General features: G+C 36.4%; 1 protein-coding gene across 1 annotated transcript in view; it reads right to left on the bottom strand.

Annotated features, from left to right (window-relative positions):
* Window positions 1–2,305, bottom strand: part of ROR2 (receptor tyrosine kinase like orphan receptor 2) — an 85,362-nt gene extending 83,057 nt beyond the window's left edge. The window contains exon 1 of the mRNA XM_036739717.1: window positions 2,233–2,305. Within this exon, the coding sequence (XP_036595612.1) occupies window positions 2,233–2,305 (73 nt within the window). The remainder of the gene's footprint in view (window positions 1–2,232) is intronic.
* Between the last annotated feature and the right edge of the window lie 19,633 nt (window positions 2,306–21,938).

Below are 21,938 nucleotides of genomic sequence, written 5' to 3'. Positions count from 1 at the left end.
TGTCAGATTTTATATTCTTGGGCTCAAATCATTGCAGATGGTGACTGCAATCATGAAATTAAAAGACACTTGTTAAAGGAAAGCCAAGGCAAATCTGGACAGCTTAGCAAAAAACGGAGACATCACCTTGCTGACAAAGGTCTGTATAGTCAAAGGTATAGTTTTTCCAGTAGCAATGTATGGCTAGGAGAGTTACACAATAAGGAAAGCTGAGAACCACAGAATCAACACTTTCAATTTGTGGTGCTGGAGAACACTTTTGAGGGTCCCTTGCATAGCAAGAAGGTCAAATCCGTCAACACTTAAAGAAATTAATTCAGATTATTCATTGAAAGGCAGCTTGGTGACACAGCGGATAGAGTACAGGACCTAAAGTCAGGAAGACTCATCTTCCTGAGTTCAAATCTAGTCTCAGACACTTACTAGCTATGTGAACCAAGGTAAATCCCTTAACCCTATTTGCCTCAGTCTCCTCAGCTATTAAATGGGCCGGAGAAGAAAATGGCAAACCACTCTAGTATCTTTGCCAGGAAAACCCAAAAAGGGGCCATGAAGGGTCAGACACAACTGAAATCACTGAACAACAATCATTTCACCACTCCACACTGCTCCTAAAACTTGCTCTTATGTGATTAATTATGTGTCCCAACTAGCAGGATTGCCCTGATGATTGTACAATTTGCTTGTTTCCTTCTAATCATTGGCCTCTTAAGATTTTTTGCTTTCTCGCTCTCATGGCAAATTCCAACCAGCCCTCATCTTTACCATTCCAGGAAGAAATAGACACAAGAGAACAGTCAGTATCATATTAATGTCGAGCTTGGTGGGGGTTAGAATATGAAAAAAAAATGTCAATCACTGATGCTCTGGTCCACATTGCTCAAACCTCAAAGTAGGGAAAAAAAGTAAATAACACAAGTAGAAGAAAACATTCTTCCTCTGATTCTTAATGGTTAAACACCCATGGGCAAGCTACTTAACTTCTCAGTGCCCCTAGGCAACTCTCTAAGACTATAGGTTAAAGAAGAGTAGAATTCTCCATGCAGATGAAATCTCATGTCCAGAACAACAACAGAGTAAACCATTACTTCCATATGGCACTTTAACAATATATTTGTATGTCTATGGCAAGCTACTTAAACACATTTCTGGGTCTAAATTTCTTTATCTGTAAAACAAGAGGACTGGATTAAATTATCTCTAAAGTCACTTTGAGCTCTAATGAATAACTCAATCAATAAGCATATATTAATCATTTATTATGTGCCATAATAAAAGACCAAAATGAAATAATCCCTGCCCATAAGAACCTTGAATTTTATTGGGGGAGATAGATAAATATGTATATACAAAATAAGTGCATGGTAAATTTATAGGGGTAAACTGAGACCATCAGGAAAGGCTTCATGTAGAAGGTGGAACTTAAGCTAAGTTTTAAAGGAAAAAAGATATTTTAAGAGGAAGTTTAGGAAAAGAGTACATTCCAGGAATGGGGTATAGCCAGCCAATGCAAAGGCAAGAAAAAAAGGAGATGGAATGCTACATGAGAAGAATAGAAATAAGACTAGTTTAGTTGGATGGTAAAGGTCAGGAAAGATAATGAAAAATAAGGTTGGAAAGGCAGGCTGAGGCCAGATTGGGAAGGGCCAAGAAATAAAACAGAGTAACTTATCCTGTAGACAGAAGCTTATCCAGTATTCTCCAGATTCTGTAGGCAACAGGGAAACATTGGAGTTTACTGAGGAGTTGAGCAAACTAGTTAGATCTGAACTTTAGGAAAGTCACTTTGGAAGGATAGATTGGATAGAGAAGAGTCTTGGGGCATCAAGCCCAATTAGGAGATAACTGCAAGAGTCAGATGATAGACTGAACTATGGGGGTGGCCATGTGAGTGGAGAGAAGTGGATTAGTGAAAGAGATGCTGTTGAGGTAAAAATGACGAGATCTGAAAACTGAATGTGTTGGATGAACGTGTTAAGAATGATGCCAAGGTTGTGACCCTAGGTGAATGGAAAGATGGCAGTGTCTTGAAAATGAATAAATATAATTTATTTGGCTTATTTTTTGTTATCTCTACTCTACAATGATTCAGCACAAAATGAAAGGAATGGAATAATCCTAAATTTTATTTTGTTTTCTGGAAAAGGTAGGAATAAGTTCATCTAAAGTTATGATTCATGATATGGATATACATTTAATAATTTGATTTCAATATTATATTTTACATTTTACCTTTTGGTGTGGGAATCGGGTTGTCAGGTTCATCCAATTGTCCCAAAGGGTCATTTGTATCGGGAATTTCCATTTCACCTAAATTAAAAGAATAAAATATATATTTTAAATTAATTTTATTTTTGAGCAATTTTCTTTTTTCAAAGAATTCATCTATTAAAAAAGTTTATCTTCATCATCAAACATATATTAAGTACATACTATGTGCAAGGCAATGTGCTTAGAATTAGAGATCTCTAGAGGCATTAGATTAAAACTCTAAGTCCAACCAAACAATAAAATTAAAATACTTCCTAAACACATTTTTCATGTGACACATTAGAATTGGTGGCTCTGACATTTAGATTTCATAAGTTTGCCTGAGAACATCTTTACACTAAGTAGCATTTTGTATTCACTGTTTAGATCCTCCATCTTTCCTTCTTTACCTATCCCCCTAGTTACAATGATTTATTAGAACTAACTACCTCAAGAGAAGGCAAAGACCCATCAATGAAATTGATAGCTCTCCCTAGGTGGATACGACCACTACATGCAAAGCTCAATTTAATTTACTTCTATTATTGAGGACACATATCCTAGAAATGGCACATATTTACAAAAATCCAAATTGCATCAAAATGAAAATACACAAAGTATCAGTATTGTATAAAGATCATTTCATCAATTACAAATTTAATTAGAAATCATATTTTCTCTTTTAATTTGGAAAAATGAACTTGCCTGTATTTCTTTCCAGGATTACTAATCCTGAAATAAAACATTTTCTCTTCATTTCCTAACTTATAAAGCAGCATCCAAAAGGTCCTTCAGACTCTGTGAAGAGCAGATTTGTGTTCCTGCCACCAGTTCTGATACTCCTAATTTGCTAAATGTTTTGTAGTTTCTTGAAAATTCAGTTGGATTTTAAGAAACAATTTAACATTCATAACGAAATACTGAACTTTAAAATCCAGAGCCTGTTTCATTCGGTAACTGAACAGAAGCTACAATTTCACTAATAACTTTTATTAATGAAATTGTAGCTTCTGTTCAGCAGACAGTTGAACTTAATTTGGAATTGCCGGGTCTAAAACAAACTTGTAGATAATTTTCAAACAGGTCTGAGTACATGGAGAATTCACATTTACCAATGCTAATTTCTCTAGCCCATTTAAGAAAAATTTCCTAAATCATCATGCTAAGAGAATTGTAAGTAACTATATGCAACCAATGCACTTAGCTTACCCTCCCAATATTCCTAGCAAAATCAAATCAAGAAAAGAAAAAGAAATATATGCTATATGTATATATACATATATATAAAAGAATAACAAGGAAATATATACTAAATTCTTTTGCTATATTTTATGAGGGCTACCCTGATTTCCTACAGGTTTTAGATTGATGAATAAATGCTTATGTTTATGACTGCTTAGGATACCATGTTGCCCACTATAGCTCAACCTGTGAACAGAGTGTATAAATGCTGGAGATTAACATATTTTTATATGTGTGTGTATATATATATATATATATGTGTGTGTGTATATATATATATATATATATATATAGTATGTATATGTATGTGTGTGTATTATATATGTAACTCAAAAAAAACCAAACTACAATTGTGCTTTCATTGTTGGAAATATTCATGCTCTGCCAAGTCATTGTGTCTCATTTTACAACGAAACTACTTTTGTATACATTTGTAACATATTATCTGCATTAGACGAAACCAAGGAGAGGAGGCAAAATACTAAGTAGGTATTAATATGCAGCTGAAATTTCCTTAATATACTCAAGACTGAAATGGATCTCATTGAATTGGGAGTTCCCTATAAGATTTAGAATTACAAACTCTCCCTAGTAATACTTTCACTATCCCAGTGATCCTGAACTGCCAGCTGTCATCATTCAAACTATATTCTATCCCTTATTCCCATTCCTCTCCATCCAAACTCCCCAATGTCCCATTCTAGAGTTACTCACACCCCTTCCACTGTGCCTGTTTTTTCAGAGCTATATTTCAAGAAATCAATCATTTTTACACAAGACAAAGAGTTAATTATCCCAGCTTTTTTTTTTAAAAAAAAAAGATAAGATAAGCAGAAAATTCTTCGAAATTTCTATCCCCCAAATGCTAAGATATCTTACAAAGTATATGTGACCAAAAATTATATTCCTTTGGACAGAGCACCCACATGTAAAGGGTATGACTCCCCACATGGACAGAAGGACCACATGTGATGAAGTAAAAAGGAGGAGGAGAATGTGAAGGAAGAAGTAGAGGAAGAAGAAGGAGGAGGAGAAGGAGAACGAGGAGAAGAAGCTTTCCATGTAGGCATTTTGATATTATTGTCCTCTTCCGAGTTTGTGTTTTGAGCTTCCCTATCACCATGGTAACTTTCTGTGGTCAGGGCTGTTTTTGTTTTGTTTTGGTTTTTGCTCATTTTCCAGCCTATTTCATGACTTTTATAGTTGAGCTGTGCTCCTGGGGCACAGAGGTCACTGTCCCAAGCTTCTTGCATTGGGTCCAAGGATTCGGTCACTGGCTTGCTGCTCAGGCTGGCATTTCGCTCACTGCACTGGGGTCACCTGGTCTAGTTGTACCTATTGCTCTGGGGGTTTCAGGGCTGGCAGTGCCCCTGCTGCACTGGGACTGGAAGCCTTGCTGCTGGCCCTCTATGCTGCTGGCCTGATGAGCCAGGACCTGAGGGCCTTGGTTGCTGCTTTGCACTGAGGTGAGGGGCCTGGCCTCTGCCTTGCTCGGACACAACTTGTGATGGGCTACACTCCTCTTTTACCCAAGTGAGACAAGTCTTTTCCTACAATTCTTCTAAGTTATCCTGGCTGGAAAATTATTTGACCCCATCCTTTTGTGGATTCTGTTACTCCAAAATTTGTTTTTGAAGCTTGATTTTAAGTTGTTTTGAGGGAAACTGGGGCAAGCTTCTGCCTTTTCTCTACCATTTCGGCTCTGCCTCTTCAAGTATTTGAAGGATTGTCATGTAGAAGAGAAATTAGTTGATCAGGTCTTTGAAGAGGAAGCAAAAGGGTGGAAGTTGCTGAGGCAAAACATTTTAAGTTTGATAAAAAGAACCATGTTTTAAAAGCGAAAGATATCCAAAAATGGAACAGACTGTCTCTAGATATAGTGACTTTCTACAGAAATGCACTAGCAATCTCCAAGTGGAGGCCTAATGACTACATATGTTTATATTTGGTAAAAGTGATTTTTGCTCTGGTATATGCTGGAGTAGATGACCTTAGGAGTAATTTCCAGCTCAAAGGTTTTATAAATCTGGGAGCAATTCCACGCTTTTGAAAAAGAAATGGGATGTTCAGGAGGATGTGCAATAGATTTTAAGAGTTACAGTGTGATTAAATCTTGGGCCTGGCCAGAGTTCTGACTGTAATAGATTGGTGGGGTAGAGTATGAGTCTTTGTGGAGTGTTAAGGTAAAAGAAACAGTAAAATATGATAGAAAAATAACTGTAGGTAAGGTCATTAGTCTAGAAAGTAGAAAAAGTGCTGGTGGGCCGTATTAAAAAGGGCAACTATTCAAAAAGAAAGATCAGTTATAATGTTCCATTTCACATGTGTGGACATTGAAATTATGATAACTTACAGACAGCCAGAAATAGCAATAGGCTACAGTTGTAAAATGGAGAATAGGATGAGTTATATACAGATGACTATTATCCTGAAGTATCACTTTCAGGATATTCTCTTTCCTTCTATCTGTCACTTTCCATTGTACTTACCATAAATACTTAAACAAATAATACATTTAATACATTAAACAAATGTTTAATGTGTGTTCTAAGATTTCATTGTTTATTTCAATTATGAACATCAATAAGCCTTGTACTATTCAACTATTAAAAGCAAATAATTATTTAGTAAGTGATAGTAATTATGATTCATCCAAACCAGAATTACTTTTATTTTATAGATCAGCTTAACTACCCTTTCTTTTCTTTTTTGTGTTCATGAGAGGCTAAGTGGTCGCTACCAGAAATATATTTTATGTATATTTTTAATGCAGTATTGACAGATCTTATTTATGAAACTTCTGAGATTTGAATTCCAGACCATAGAGGCAGGGGAAAAAAGATCCAAAAGCCTATAGACTGTGGTCCTTATCCAGACCTCTGAATGTCTGTTTCTATTGTTTTTCTCTTCCTCTTCTCTTAGTTCTAAGTGTCACCTGAGAAGTGGTTTTACTCAGGCTTTTAGCGATGTGTTGAGCTTGTTACTTTTAAGGGGCAATGGGACAGTGAAGCACAGCAGAGCACTAGCAACCTGAGGTTGATAAAACCAAATTCTTATACACAGAACACTTTCTACTCTTGTCAGGTTGAGAAGATGCAAAGTTCGATTTTTCTTTGACATGAGACTTCCCTTAGATAAGATGTTTTCTGTAGATTTTTTTTTAAAAACCTGTGTACATTGAAATGCTCAAATAAAATCTTCAAAAGTGTATGGTTATAACTATCCTATTTCAAAACAAAATATAAGAAAAGCCTTTTTTTGCACCTAGTACCCAAGTAACAACTAAGAAAAGAATAGACCCATTGGCTGTCTCCTGGGGGAGGGAGATGGAGAGCTGTTTTTAGTGAAACTGCAAGCATATTGCCATGAAGAAAGCCAGGATCATAATTCATCCCAACTATGAAAAGGGTACACTGAACACATTGCACTAAATGCATCATTTATGGTCTACAGCTTTGCCAAACCCACTCTGGAATTGGTTGCCAGGGGCTACAGATGTTGAAAAAAGAGAATGTCAATGAATGACCCTGATTCAACAACCCAAGTAGCCTGCCTTTCTCTAAGCCAAAGTAATCAAATTGGCAGCTGAATCAAAGTCTACAGTAGGTCCTTTGTTTGGGTACTTGTAAGGGTTAGTAACTAACAGAAGGTCAACAAAGTTTAATGAAAAAAAAAAAAGAAAATATTGAAGGAGAATAACTAGAAGAATTGACTCATTTGGGACCTTTAATATTGTTTCAGCAGATTGGAACCAAGGTTAGAAGGTAATCCAGTGAGAGACCCCACCACATTTCTGGATTTCCAGTGTGTTGAATTTTGCTTATTAATTTCCAAATTAGAATTATTTATACATTGATATGTGAGAGTATTACATAGAACCAAAAGCAAATATTTACTCAACTATAAATTGGAAACAATGATTAAAAATTACGAACTGTTATCTATTATCAATGAAGATTTGCCAACTTACCCTGAGTTCTGTTTGGTTTCCTTAGTTGTCAGTTAAAGCATACGATTTAATTTTTTTAAAACAAAATTATGCCGGTAAACATTATCAGGTTTTTTTTAATGTTAACATTCCTATGGGGCTTGCTGCCCAGACTAAAGGATTTTTTAAAATGAAATTTTCTTTTCTTTCTCTTTCAGCGCCCCACCCCCATCACAATAGCAAAACACCTTTTCTGTTTAAAATATTTTATTAACTCTTACATTGCCAATAGAATGCTACTGCTTTTTAAGATTTGAGGGGTTCATCAGCCAAGTGATTGCTTTAAAACCTGTGACAAATGTTTCAAAATAAGTGGAAAAATGCTTCAGTGTCTGTAGGACATTTATTTTAACACCAGTTCATCAAAAGTATGTAATTATTTTCATAAAGGACAGCCATTTCCAATATAATTACCTGCTCCCCCCCAACCCCTTTTTATTACTGTTGACAGATTTTTTTCAACATGGCTTGGAAATATACAGCCATTTTAATTAGGACAAAAGCAGTAAAGAATGCTATGCACTAATATTCAAAATAGGCTCACTAATTAGAAAGTAGCTTTGAAGTAAAGTTTGTAGAAAGCCTGAAGGTTGCATCTAAATAATTATATAAAACCTCTCTTATTTGTTCTAATTGGTGGACAAAAATCCATGTGGATTGGTAAAAACTCTGGATAATAAAACATTAAAGAAATGGGCCTTTATAATCCCAAAATTTCTCTATAAAATCAAAATAGGCAAATAACTCATTGCATATTAGAATTCCTGACAATAAGAATTATTTTTGTTCTAATGATTGTTTTTGGTTAATTTTGCAATTATTTTCATCTTATGTTCGGTGATGTAGTAAAATTGGAATTTTGGAAATCTAGAGATTTTTTTTTTTTTATCTTAATGGTCTTTTAGGTTAAGTGACTTGACTTGTGCATGGAATTCCAGGAAGTGCAGTGGGTACAACTGAAAGAATTAGAGGCTATTGGTTCAAATTACTCATGTTTTATTAAGTCACATACTCTCTCTGGGCCTTAGTTTCCTAGTTTGTAAAATAGTTGGACTTTGGAGTTTCTTCTATCTGGTAGAATCTCTAATTTACTTCAAAGATCAATTTAAGTACTATTTCTTCCACGAATTTTTTTTCCTGATCCCTCTAGAAGCTAGCGCCCTCACCCCCCACCCAAATCACATGACACATACTTTATGTAAAAGTTGCTTCTCCCAGCAGAATATAAATGTCTGTTACAGTTCATGGCTAGAATTTTATCTTATTAGATTCAGCTTAATGCTTTTAAACTTTCAAGATTTTTTTTGGACTCTAACTTTGTATATTAGTATATTAGCTATCCTCCCCAGATTTGTGTTACTGCAAATTTGATGAGAATAGTCTTTATCTAAGCCATGTTAAAATAGTTAAGAAGCACAGAACTAAGTGTGAGTCTTCTTGGTAAATTGACATTCACCTATCTGTGAGTTGCACAAATGAACATAGAAATGGGAGGTGACTTTTTCAAGTGTAATACTCATAGAAGAATTAGTGATTCATTGTTCTTGTGTTACCTCTATTCTCGATAAATTGACCCAATTCCCATTTTATTTCCCTTTAAATTACAGGACACTGAATAGGTCCTAAGATGGAATGTGAAATGTCATTGAGTCCAACCCAACTTTTGACATACAAAGAGGTTAAATGACTTGCCTGATATCACAATTTAGTAAAGGGCAGAGCTGGGATTCAAAACTGGGACCTCTATCTCTAATGATCTCTTAGGACACCGATAGGATTTTTTTTTTAAAGAAGATGAGATCAGTTGTTTAAAGTTAGTTAGCATATGCTCCATCAGCATTATGTATTTGAGTTTTATAGTTCAAGTGGGTAATTCTTGATGTTCTTAGGGAAATGGCTAACTATACCTGATTCCTATTAAGAGTTTGTCACACTACCGTTTCAGCATCTCTAAGGTTGCCAGAGATGCCTGTTTGGAGGAAAATAGTGTCTGAACTTTATTGAGGAGTATGGATTTGCCTGAATTTTAAAATTCTGAGCTGTCTCAGAGGTTTCATCATAATCTCCATTTGAAAGGTTTCCCCATAACATATTGTCAAAGACATGTAAAATTTCAGTTTTCATAGAATCACAGAAATGGATCTTCCAGAGATTGTTTAAGCGAATTATACCCTTATCATACAGATGGAGAAACTGAGGTACAGGAAGGTTAAATAATTTTCCCATAGTAGATAATTCCCAAGGTAAATAATTTTCCCAGTAAAAAGACCTACTATATGAGCCTAGGCCTTGATTACAAATCTAGTGTGTTTTTTTTCCTGATACTTTACACTGACTGGATTGTGCAGTTCTACAACACAAGTTATTATAATTATAATAACAACTAAATTGCATATACTGTTTCATAGTTTGCAAAGCATTACATATATGTGTACATTTTTAGGATATTTTCTATAGATGTACACAACACAAGAAATTTCTAATTCCTATGTTAAGATCATGAAATGCTTTGATAAATGTAACTGCAGACATAACTTGTTCAGTGACTATTTATTAATATCAAGTGATAGGGAATCATGTGGTTCTAAAGAATGATATTTACCACTATCTCAGAAGAAATTCCATGGAGAGTCTAAGTGGATATACATGGTTCTTCAGATATTCTTGTTCACAAATAACATTGTGTTGATTGGATTAAGTCTTAAAACATTAGAAGACTTCTTGCTTAAGAAGTATGATTACTCAAAAAAGATAGGTTTGACAGTCCATACAGGAAAAAAAAAACTGAGAGGATTAAAAATACCTATTGTGTAAGCTGTTACATAAAGTTGTTGGCCAGTCCTTTGACCTCTTTTGTGTATCTGGGACAGGAATTATAGATAGATATTGATTTGGGCCCCAAATTAAACAGGAGGAAGAAAACAGGTGGGATTTTATCTGGGAAATTATTTAATTTAATTACCCCAATCTGGTCCCTGGTTTAATTTTTTGTTTAATGCCAGATGTTCACCCACTGATTGTGAATCTTGAAATGCCACAATATTTGGAAAATCAAAATTGTGGGTGAGAAATATATAGTAGGTTTAGGTAGGCTATAGGATATGACTGGAAAATAAGAAGGGATATCATCAGGGAAATGTGTATTTGGAAAGATCAGTCATTTGATGGGAATAAGGATTGAAAGAGAGATAGCTGAAGTGTGGCCCTGCTAACTGCAAAATGTTAAAAGAAAAAATCTAGATAAGGTCTCTAAGGCATTCTCTGTGAATGATCTTCTAAAGAACACAATCAAGAATTATGCAAGATGCAAAGGAATGAATGGTATGGAAGAAAAACCCGGTACTTGGCATTTTAACTTAAGAGACAGCTTATCAATAAATAAGCATTTCTGTTGAAGAGGGGACCAAATGGGCAGTTTCCTCTGACTAATTCGAATTCTCATCCTCCAAAGTGTTCCACTCACACACAGTGTGTGTTTTACAGTGTTTATGAAACAAAGGGTAAAATTCCATGTCAAAGTAACACAAAAATTGTTTTTAAGGGGGAATTACTTCCCCTTTAAAGAGGTTCAAATAGTGAACAAAGAATACTGATAAGAATGAGGACTAGACGTATGATTTCATGAATAATGAGAACTCACAAGTGAGAAAACTCCCTAACCAATGCAGTCAGCACCTTATCAGCACCTAATCTTAGAGACTTGCCTAGAGCTTTGAGAGTTTAAGTGACTTGAACTGGATCACTCAGCCAGGAAGTGTTGGAGGTGAGAAAAAGGAAAGGATACTATGGCTCTTAATTGAATTAATCAAAAAGCATTTCCATTTTTAGTTTGGTCACCACATATAATATAAGCTTCTGCTTTAGTAATAATAATCTTAGTTCTTGGGAATGTGGATGCCTTGGTGAAGCTGAGTCTTTTTAAAAACAGGCTAATTATGTCTTCGAAGAATTTCAGATTAGGACACATTTTCTCCTTAGCACTAATTAAGTATTCAAAGGAGACTGGGGAAGTTTTTCATTCAAGTAAGTACAAGGACAAGGACATCAGACTAAAATATAGTTAAGATAATGTCTCTTAATATTTTGTAACAATTGAAGTCAGTACTGTAAACTTGCACACTGAATTACAACCCACACTAATAGAATACCCACATTGATGAGGTTACAAACAGCAACGAAGTTTAGAATCATAGCTAGCTCTCAGGTTTATCAATTCCTTAACAGCTGTCACATGCACCTGAGTAAGTGTTATATATCTCACCTTTTTATATATAATGTGTGTTGATGTAGGACAGTGTTGTCAAACTCAAAAATAGGGGTTACTAAACTATACATAAGGAGCTCTGTGGGACACAGTGACTTAGTTTTAAAATGTAACATTATGTTTTATTGTATTTTTATTTATTTCATTAAATATTTCCAGTTACATTTTAATCTGGTTCTAGCAGCACTTAGAGGTGTTTGACATAGGGAATAAATAAGGCAAAACAGGCTTACTAACTTTTGCTTTTTTTTTTTTAAGCAAAGAAGTACTCTATATTATTAGAGAAAATACTACTATTCCACCTTTGAGCCACATAAATGCCTCTTTTCTTTTAAAGGGGAAAACAAATACATTATAGAACTGAATTCCTTCCTCACATCTGCCATAACAACAATGATTTGTAGTTAGTTCTAACTTCAAAACAAGTCAACAAGCATTCATGAAGCACTTACTATGTGCCAGGCTCTGTGCTAAGTGCTGGGAATAGAAAGAAAGGCAAAAACAGTTCCTGCCCTCAAGGATCTTACATTGTAATGGGGGAAGAAAACATGCAAATAACCATTACAAATAAGAGATATATGGGATAAATTGGAAGTACTCTCAGAGGGAAAGCACTAATGTTGAGGGGCACCTCGAAAAGCTTCTTGAAGAAGTTGTGATTTAGTTCAGTCTTAATGGATGCCAGTGAAGCCAAGAGGTAGAGATGAGGAAGGATAGCATTCTAGGTATGGGGGATAGTGAATGCAAAGGTCAGGAGATGGAGTTATCCTGTTTGAAAAACAGTGTCATTGGATTACAAAATAGGTGGGGGAGAATAACATATGAGAAGACTGGAAAAGAAGGAAGGCATCGGGTTATGAAGGGCATTAAAAGCCAAACAGTATTTCATTTTTGATTGCAGAGCTAGTAGGGAGCTACTGGAGTTTATAGAAGAGGGGCTGATATGGACAGACCCACACTTCAGCAAGATCACTGGCAGCTGAGTGGAAGATGGATTGTATTGGGAAGAGACCAGAGGTAGAGAGACCAACTTGCAGACTATTGCAATAGTCCAGGAGTGAGGTGATGAGGGTCAGCACCAGAGTGATGGCAGCATCAAAAGAAAGAAGGATGTGCATATGGTGAATAATGTGAAAATAGAATCTATAGGACATGGCAGCAGATTGGATATGGGGCAGGTTGTGAAGGATAGTGAGAAGCTGAGGATGAGACCTATGTTACAAGTCTAGGTGCTTGGGAGGATGGTAGTGCCCTTGAAAGTAATAGAAAAGTTTGAAGGAGGGGAGGTGTTTTGGATATGCTGAGAAGTTAGGGCTAGATAAATAGATCAGAGAATCATTTGAATGAAATCATAATTTGATCCAAGGGAGATAATGAAATCATCAAAGAAAATAGAGGAGAGAAAGAGGAAAGAAGAGGGTCCAGGAGAGAACACTCATAATAAGCACTATCCAGATGAAATGAATTACCTTTCTTTTAAAAAAAAATTGCATTCCAAAGTTTACACCTGAATCTTTGCTAATTAAAATTAATTTGGTAGCCTGACATATGTATATTTGGTTTCTTTTGTTTTAGTAATTCTGTGTTTTAAATCCTTTGGCAGGTAATTTACTATTGTCAGGGGGCAGCTAGGTGGTGCAGTGAGTAGAGCACTGGCCCTGGAGTCAGGAGGACCTGAATTCAAATCCGGTCTCAGACACTTGACACAAGTACTAGCTGTGTGGCCTTGGGCAAGTCACTTAACCCCAATTGCCCTGCCAAAAAGCAAAAAAAAAAAAATTACTATTGTCAGAATGAAGACTATACGTGTGCATGTCTCACAAACAAACACACACACACACACACACACACACACACACACACATCTCCATATACCCTCAAACACTTCTGAGAGACAAGACGGCAGAGTAAGCAGTAAATAGGCATAACTCTCCCATATTCTCCTCCAAACAACTATAGAATCGCACTCCAAAGCAAATCCTGGAACAAACCTGCAAAAAGATGGGGTGAAACAATCTTTTGAGTCCAAAAAACTTGGAAAATTGGTAGGAAAGGTCTGTCTTGCTTGAGTAAAAGGGGAGGGAAGTCCAGGACAGGAAGCATCCCAGAAAGCCAGCAGCAAACCAGTGGGAGATTCTGATCCCTTCAAATGCCTCAGCATAAGCAGAGGACTGAGCAGACTCCAGTTTTGAGAACCACCACATGCTTCAGCATAGCTTAGGGCAAAAAGAAAACCTCCAGCAGCCAGATCTTCATGTTCTTCAGCTTAGCCCTAGGTAAAGAGTTATACACCAACCCTATGGGCGCCTAAGCAAACAGGCAGCCACCAGTGCCAGGGCCCCCATCACTTACTTCAGTACTGCACAAATAGGCAACTGCCAGTGGTCAGACTGCCACATGCTTCAGTGTAGCTCTTGAGAAATATGGGAACACCCACTGGTTCAGCACACCCTTGACACCAGCACTAGGACTCCAGCTTAGTACAGGTAAGCTGTCAGACCTCTATGGCCTCCGGCAGCACCAGCCATCCCGCATCCTGCCCCCTCAATGAAGCATCAGGAACAAGAGTCCCCTGTGGGCTTCAGGGCTCTACCCTGGGAGTGAGCTCAAATTTAAAAGAAAGGAAAAAGACTTTTAAAAAAGAGCAAAAACCAACAATAAAAAAGCAATCTGAACATAGAAAGTTATTATGGTGACAGGGAAGATCAAGACACAAATTTATAAGAGGACAACAATGTCAAAACACCTATAGGCAAAATCCCAAAGAAAAATGGGAAATGTCTCAATCTCAGAAAGAATTCATGAAAGAGCTCAAAAAGGAGCTTAAAAATCATATGAGAGGTAAAAGAAAAATTGGGAAAAGAAATGAGAGTGATGCAAGAGAATTATGAAAAGAGTCAACAGTTTGAAAAAAGAAAACAACTGCTTAAAAAGTAGAATTGGCCAAAAGAAAAAGGTGATATAAAAATCCACTGAAGAAAACGACTCCTTAAAAAAGTACAGTTGGCCCAATGGAAAAGAAAGTACAAAAGGAAAACAACTCCTCAAAAGTTAGAATTAGGCATGTAAAAGCCAATGACCCTGTGAGACATCAAGAATGAATCAAACAAATTCAAAAGAATGAAAAAATAGAAGAAAAATTTTAAAACCTCATTTAGAAAAACAACTGACCTGGAAAATAGATCTAGGAGAGATAATATCAGAAGCACCAAACTACCTGAAAGCCATAACCTAAAGGAGGACCTGGAGAGCATCTTTGAGAAAATTATCAAGGAAAACTGTCCTGACATCCTGGAACCAGAGGGCAAAACAGCTTTGAAAGAATCCACTGATCATCTCAGGAAAGATATCCCTAAAGAAAAACTCCCAGGAATATTAAAGCCAAATTACAGAACTAACAGGACAAGGAAAAAATACTGCAAGTGAGCAGAAAACAACAGCAGCAACAACAACAAAAAACAATTAAAATGTCAGGGAGCCACAATCAGAATTACACAAGACTTAGCAGCTACAACATTAAAAGATTGGAGGCCATGAAACATGATATTCCAGAAGGCAAAGGAGCTAGGACTACAACCAAGAATCATTTACCCAGAGAAACTGAGCATAATACATTAAGAGGGAAAAAATAGTCATTCAATGAAACAGAAGGATTTCCAGCTTTAATAAGGAGAAGACCAGAATTAAACCAAAAATTTTATCTCTAATATCAAGATCCAAGAGAAACATAAACAGGTTAAATAGGAAAAAGAAAACATAAGGGATTCAATAGAACTAAACTGTTTACATCACTACATGGGAAGATGATACTTGTAATTCTTAAACATTGTATCACTAATAGTACAGCTAGAAGGAACATACACAGACAGAGTGTATAGGTATAAGGTGAATTTGAGGGAATGGCAAAATGATCATGCACTAGGTGCAGAAGGAAGGGAGAATGGGGTAAATTATTTCACATAAAAAGGCATGAAAGACTTATCCAGTGGAAGGGAAGATGGGAGAGTGGGCAATGGGAATTACTTGAATTGTACTCTCATCAGTACTGTCCCAAAGATGGAATAATGTATACAGCTGAGGGGAGGAAATTAAGTAAAGGCAAGGGGGACTGACAGAAGGTAGGGCAGATTAGGGGAGGTGGTAGACAGACAGAAAACACTGGTGAGGAGGGAAAGGGTGCAAGAAGAAAGAGGACAAACAGGAGGAAAAATAGGATGGAGGGAAATACAGAATTAGTAATCGTAATTGTGAATGTAAATGGAATTAACTCTCCCATAAAACAGAAGCAGGTAGCAGAGGGCCCAGAATCCTCCAATATGTTGCTTACAAGAAACACACTTGAAGTAGAGAGACACATACAGAGCAACAGTAAGGGGCTGAAGCAGAATCTATTATGATTCAGCTGCAGAAAAAAAAAGCAGGGGTAGCAATCCTGATGTCAGACAAATTAAAACCAAAAGTAGACCTAATTAAGAGAGATAAGGAAGGAAACTACATCTTGCTAAAAGGTACCATAGACAATGAAGCAATATCAAAACTAAACATATATGTACCAAGTGATATAGCATCCAAATTCTTAAAAGAGAAGTTAAGTGAGTTATAGGCATTATAAAATATAAAATAGATAATTTTGATTATATTGAAATAAAAAGCTTTTGTACAAATAAGACTAATGTAACCAAGATTAGAAGGAAAACATAAAGGTAGGAAACAATCCTTACACCAAGTGTCTTTGATAAAGGCTTCTTTTCTCAGATTTTGTGTATGTGTGTGTGTGTGTGTGTGTGTGTGTGTGTGTGTGTGTATGTATGTATATATGTAATTTCAAAATAAATATCAAAAATACATCAATATATTTCAAAATATATAACAGTATATTTCTAGATAGATAAATAGCAAAATAGATAGATAGATAGATACTCTTGGAAGCGACACAATTGTTAAGGTGTCACTGAATTAGCATACCACGGCAGCTGAAGGAGGGGAAGATACCGAAGGTGTAGAAAAAATTCTGGACTTTATTAATGCCAAAAAAAGATGACCATGAGAAAATCAATAACTACTCCTATCTTTATAAGACTCTCTATAAGAATCATATTTACACAAATAAAGGGTATCCTTAGAAGGCTCTTGCAAACAATATTTAACAGTGTCCCATATCTTTACCACTTCATAATTAACTAGAAGATGTAGATTATATGATACTATTGTGCTTATTGTTTTTATGAAAAAGCTTTTGATGGAATAAAACAAAACACTTCTTTACAGATATTTTTAAAAGATGTCTCCTACCCATACATCACTCTCATTCAAGATTCCTTGGAAAATACAATAGGAATAACATTGTTCGATGACCTTTTGATCTTAAACATCAGAGGAGGCATAAAATAGGGACATACATGCACACTAATTGTATATAGCATTGTTATAGAGGAGATATTTTTTAATGATAACATTCTATTATGTTGCTATGCAGCAGCAAGACACTGCCAAATATTGGGAGAAGGAAACTGGGAAAATAAAAGCATTTTGTAATTGTGTTCATATAGTTCCTGACTCAATTCTCAAGTATTTTATATTGTCTGCAGTTATTTTAAATGAAATTTCTCTTTCCATCTCTTCCTGCTGGATTATTTTGGTAATATATAGAAATACTGAGGTGGGGGCAGAGCCAAGATGGTGGCTGTAAAGCAGGGACCAGTGTGAGCTCTCCGCCAAGTCCCTCCAAAAACCTATAAAAAATGGCTCTGAACCAATTCTAGAACTGCAGAACCCACAAAATAGAGGAAGTAAGCAGGGCTCTAGCCCAGGACAGCCAGGATAGTCTCTGGGTAAGGTCTATCCCGCACAGAGGTGGGAGCAGAGCTGAGCCGAGCAGAGCCCAGCGTGGGCCGCGCGGACCAACCAGACTAGGAGCTGGGAGGAAAGGGCCCTAGAGCCCTGAATCAGTGAGCTGTGACAGTTACCAGACTTCTCAACCACAAAAACCAAAGGAAACAGAGAAGGTTAGTGGGAAAAGCTGCCGGGGACAGGGTGATAGAGTTCCCGGTTCAGCCACCGCCCTGGGGGCAGCTACAGAACTACAGCTGCAGTTGCTTCTGGCCCCAGGCCCACCTGGTGGGAGGAATTAAGTGGCAGATCAGAGCAGGAGTGCAGAGCCTGCTGAAGATCTCAGTCCAGTGCAGGTTGGGGGTTCTTGGGGAAGGAGGAGTGCTGGTGTGGCAGAGCTGGCTGTAATAGCTCTGAAAACAACAGTGCATCCCCTCAAGCTTAGAAAAAAGTACTCTTTACTCTACAAGTCATAGCCCGATGAAAAACTCAAGGGTCAAGTAAGTTGGCAGGGAACATGGCCAGGCAGCGAAAACACACCCAGATGCAGTCTCAGACTTTGGAATCCTTTTTTGGTGACAAAGAAGACCAAAACATACAGACAGAAGAAGTCAACAAAGTCAAAGAGCATACACCAAAAGCCTCCAAGAAAAACATGAACTGGTCTCAGTCCATGGAAGAGCTCAAAAAGGATTTGGAAAAGCAAGTTAGAGAAGTAGAGGAAAAATTGGGAAGAGAAATGAGAAGGATGTGAGAAAACCATGAAAAACAAGTCAATGACTTGCTAAAGGAGACCCAAAATATACTGAAGAAAATAACACCTTAAAAAATAGACTAACTTAAATGGCAAAAGAGCTCCAAAAAGCCAATGAGGAGAAGAATGCCTTGAAAGGCAGAATTAGCCAAATGGAAAAGGAGGTCCAAAAGACCACTGAAGAAAATACTATCTTAAAAATTAGATTGGAGCAAGTGGAAGCTAGTGACTTTATGAGAAATCAAGATATTATAATACAGAACCAAAGGAATGAAAAAGTGGAAGACAATGTCAAATATCTCATGAGAAAAACCAGTGACCTGGAAAATAGATCCAGGAGAGATAATTTAGAAATTATTGGACTACCTGAAAGCCATGATCAAAAAAAGAGCCTAGATATCATCTTTCAAGAAATTATCAAGGAGAACTGCCCTGATATTCTAGAGCCACAGGGCAAAATAGAAACTGAAAGAATCCACAGATCGCCTCCTCAAAAAGATCCCAAAAAGAAAACTCCTAGGAATATTGTCGCCAAATTCCAGAGCTCCCAGATCAAGGAGAAAATACTGCAAAGAGCCAGAAAGAAAAAATTTCGGTATTGTGGAAACACAATCAGAATAACCCAAGATCTAGCAGCTTCTACATTAAGTGATCAAAGGGCTTGGAATACAATATTCTGGAGGTCAGTGGAGCTAGGATTAAAACCAAGAATCACCTACCCAGCAAAATTGAGTATCATGCTCCAAGGCAAAATATAGACTTTCAATAAAATAGAGGACTTTCAAGCTTTCTCAGTGAAAATACCAGAGCTGAATAGACAATTTGACTTTCAAACATAAGAATCAAGAGAAGCATGAAAAGGTAATCAAGAAAAAGAACAAGAAAAAGAAATCACAAGGGACTTACTAAAGTTGAACTGTTTTGTTTACATTCCTACATGAAAAGATGATGTGTATGATTCATGAGACCTCAGTATTAGGGTGGCTGAAGGGAATATGCATATATGTGTGTGTGTGTGTGTGTGTGTGTGTGTGCATGTATGTATGTATATGTGTGTGTGTATATATATATATATATATATATATATATAGAGAGAGAGAGAGAGAGAGAGACAGAGAGAGAGAGAGAGAGAGGGCACAGGGTGAGTTGAAGATGAAGGGATGATATCTAAAAGAAATAAAATCAAATTAAGGGATGAGAGAGGAATATATTGAGAGAGGGAGAAAGGGAGAGATAGAATGGGGTAAATTATCTTGCATAAAAGTTGCAAGAAAAAGCAGTTCTGTAGGAAGAGAAGAGAAGAGAAGGCAGGTGAGGGGGAATGAGTGAATCTTGCTCTCATCAGATTTGACCTGAGGAGGGAATACCATACACACTTCATTGGGTATCTTACCCCACAGGAAAGAAGGAAGAAGAAGATAAAAAAGGCAGGATGATGGAAGGGAGGGCAGATGGGGGAGGAGGTAATCAAAAACAAACACTTTCAAAAATGGACAGGGTCAAGGGAGAAAATTGGATAAAAGGGGATAGGCTAGGAAGGAGCAAAACATAGTTAGTCTTTCACAACATGAGTATTGTGGAAGGGTTATATATAATGATATGCATGTGGCCTATGTTGAATTGCTTGCCTTCTTAGGGATGGTGGGTGGGGAGGGAAGAGGGGAGAGAATTTGGAACTTGAAGTTTTAAAAACAGATGTTCAAAAACAAACAAAAAAAAAGTTTTTGCATGCAACTAGAAAACAAGATACACAGGCAATGGGGCGTAGAAATTTATCTTGCCCTACAAGAAAGGAAGGGAAAAGGGTTATGGGAGGGGAGTGGGGTGACAGAAGGGAGGGCTGACTGGGGAACAGGGCAACCAGAATATGTACCATCTTGGAGTGGGAGGGAGGGTAGAAATGGGGAGAAAATTTGTAATTCAAACCCTTGTGAAAATCAATGCTGAAAACTAAATATATTTAATAAATTAAATAAACTAAAAAAAAAGAAATACTGATGATTTATGTGAAATTATTTTTTATCCTGCAACTTTGGTAAGTTGCTAATTGTTTCAATTAGTGTTTTAGTTGATTCTCTAGAATTCTCTATGCCATAATATTATTTGCAAAGAATGATAGTTTCATTTTCTCATCGTCTACTCTTATTCCTTCAATTTCCTTTTTCCATTCTATTGGTATAGCTAGCATATCTAGTATAATATTAAGTAATAGTGGTGATGATAGACAGCCTTACTTCATCCCTGATCTTTTTGGAAGGCTTCAAGTTTATTCCCATTATAGATAATGTTTGCTCTTTGTTTTAGATAGATACTACTTATTTTAAGGAAAACTTCATTGATATAACTGGTTGAATTCTAGTAAGTGTGGTATTCCACTAAAATCCTATCTGATGCTTCTTGCTTATATTTAGATGACCCTGTATTTTTAAAGGCTATATCAATAGAGCATGAACTCTAGTAAATTTTCCCAAGCTAAGTTATTTAGTGCAGCCTGCAACTTGGATTCTATCTCTCTTCTCTGAGAATAAGGCTACCTAAATTTGGAGAAGCTCAATATCAGGAGGGATGATTTTGGCTGTAGCAATTACCTAAAACCATCAATTTTTAGCAGGATTATAATTTATAATTTATATCTGTATCTACACCATCAAAATCACAGTTCTTTCAAATACTGTCACATAGAAAGGAACCAGGATCAAAATAGACTTGAGCATACTTTAATCAAAAAAAAGAAATAGAACGAAGATTGGAAAATAGCATTGAAGTGGTAAAGAATGGAAGGGTAATTTCAATGGAAGAAAAGGAAAAGACAAAAGAGACACAAAATTGGATACTCTAAATGAGCTATATTTGAGGAGACCAAGAGATAGAGGAAAGCATTTAAGATAACTAATCTATACTTTAGTATAGACATTTCAAAGAAGAAAGGTTTATAAAATGTCCATAATACTCAGAGACTTTATAAAATCTGTTAATAGATACAATGTCACTATATTATCAGGGTAACAAACTGAAGTCCACCAGATTATTTTAGTCATGGTTGTAAAATCAAAGAGCTGGAACATTTAGATATCTGATATATAAGACTAGTCCTATGATCTGAATTACTAAATTTTATTTTTCCAGTTTATAAAATGCCAAACTATAATGGTGTCATGGTCATCACATGGATGTACTGAATGCCTGCTGGGTACAAGAGCATTGTAATGGGACTTGAACTTCAAAGCAAGTCTCTGATTGGGAATTTTTCATGGTCCACTGAGAAAAATGTAAGCTTTTGTGATTTATTGATATACAGTGAATCTATATAGGCATTATCGCCATATGCAAATAAAGAACACATGATGATATATAGAACAGACAGACCTCACTTTTGGTTTTACACAAGAATTATAAGGAATAATGACAAACAATAAAATGTCGAGGAATTAAAACAAGATCTATGGTGTTGAATTGTCACAGTCAAGTTTGTGTTCAAAGTTGAATAGTCTTTTATCTTAATCACTCTTCTACCATGGCTTTAGGTTGAGTGCTTTCTCCTCTCCCCATTCCCATTCCCACTCCTGGATTTATGTTAAATTTCTGTCCTTGGCATAGTGGCCACTGGAATA

This window comes from Trichosurus vulpecula, chromosome 9, assembly GCF_011100635.1.
Source record: "Trichosurus vulpecula isolate mTriVul1 chromosome 9, mTriVul1.pri, whole genome shotgun sequence".
Taxonomy (NCBI): Eukaryota; Metazoa; Chordata; class Mammalia; order Diprotodontia; family Phalangeridae; genus Trichosurus; species Trichosurus vulpecula.
Note: the sequence above shows the minus strand (reverse complement) of the source record. Positions and strands in the feature narration are given on the sequence as shown.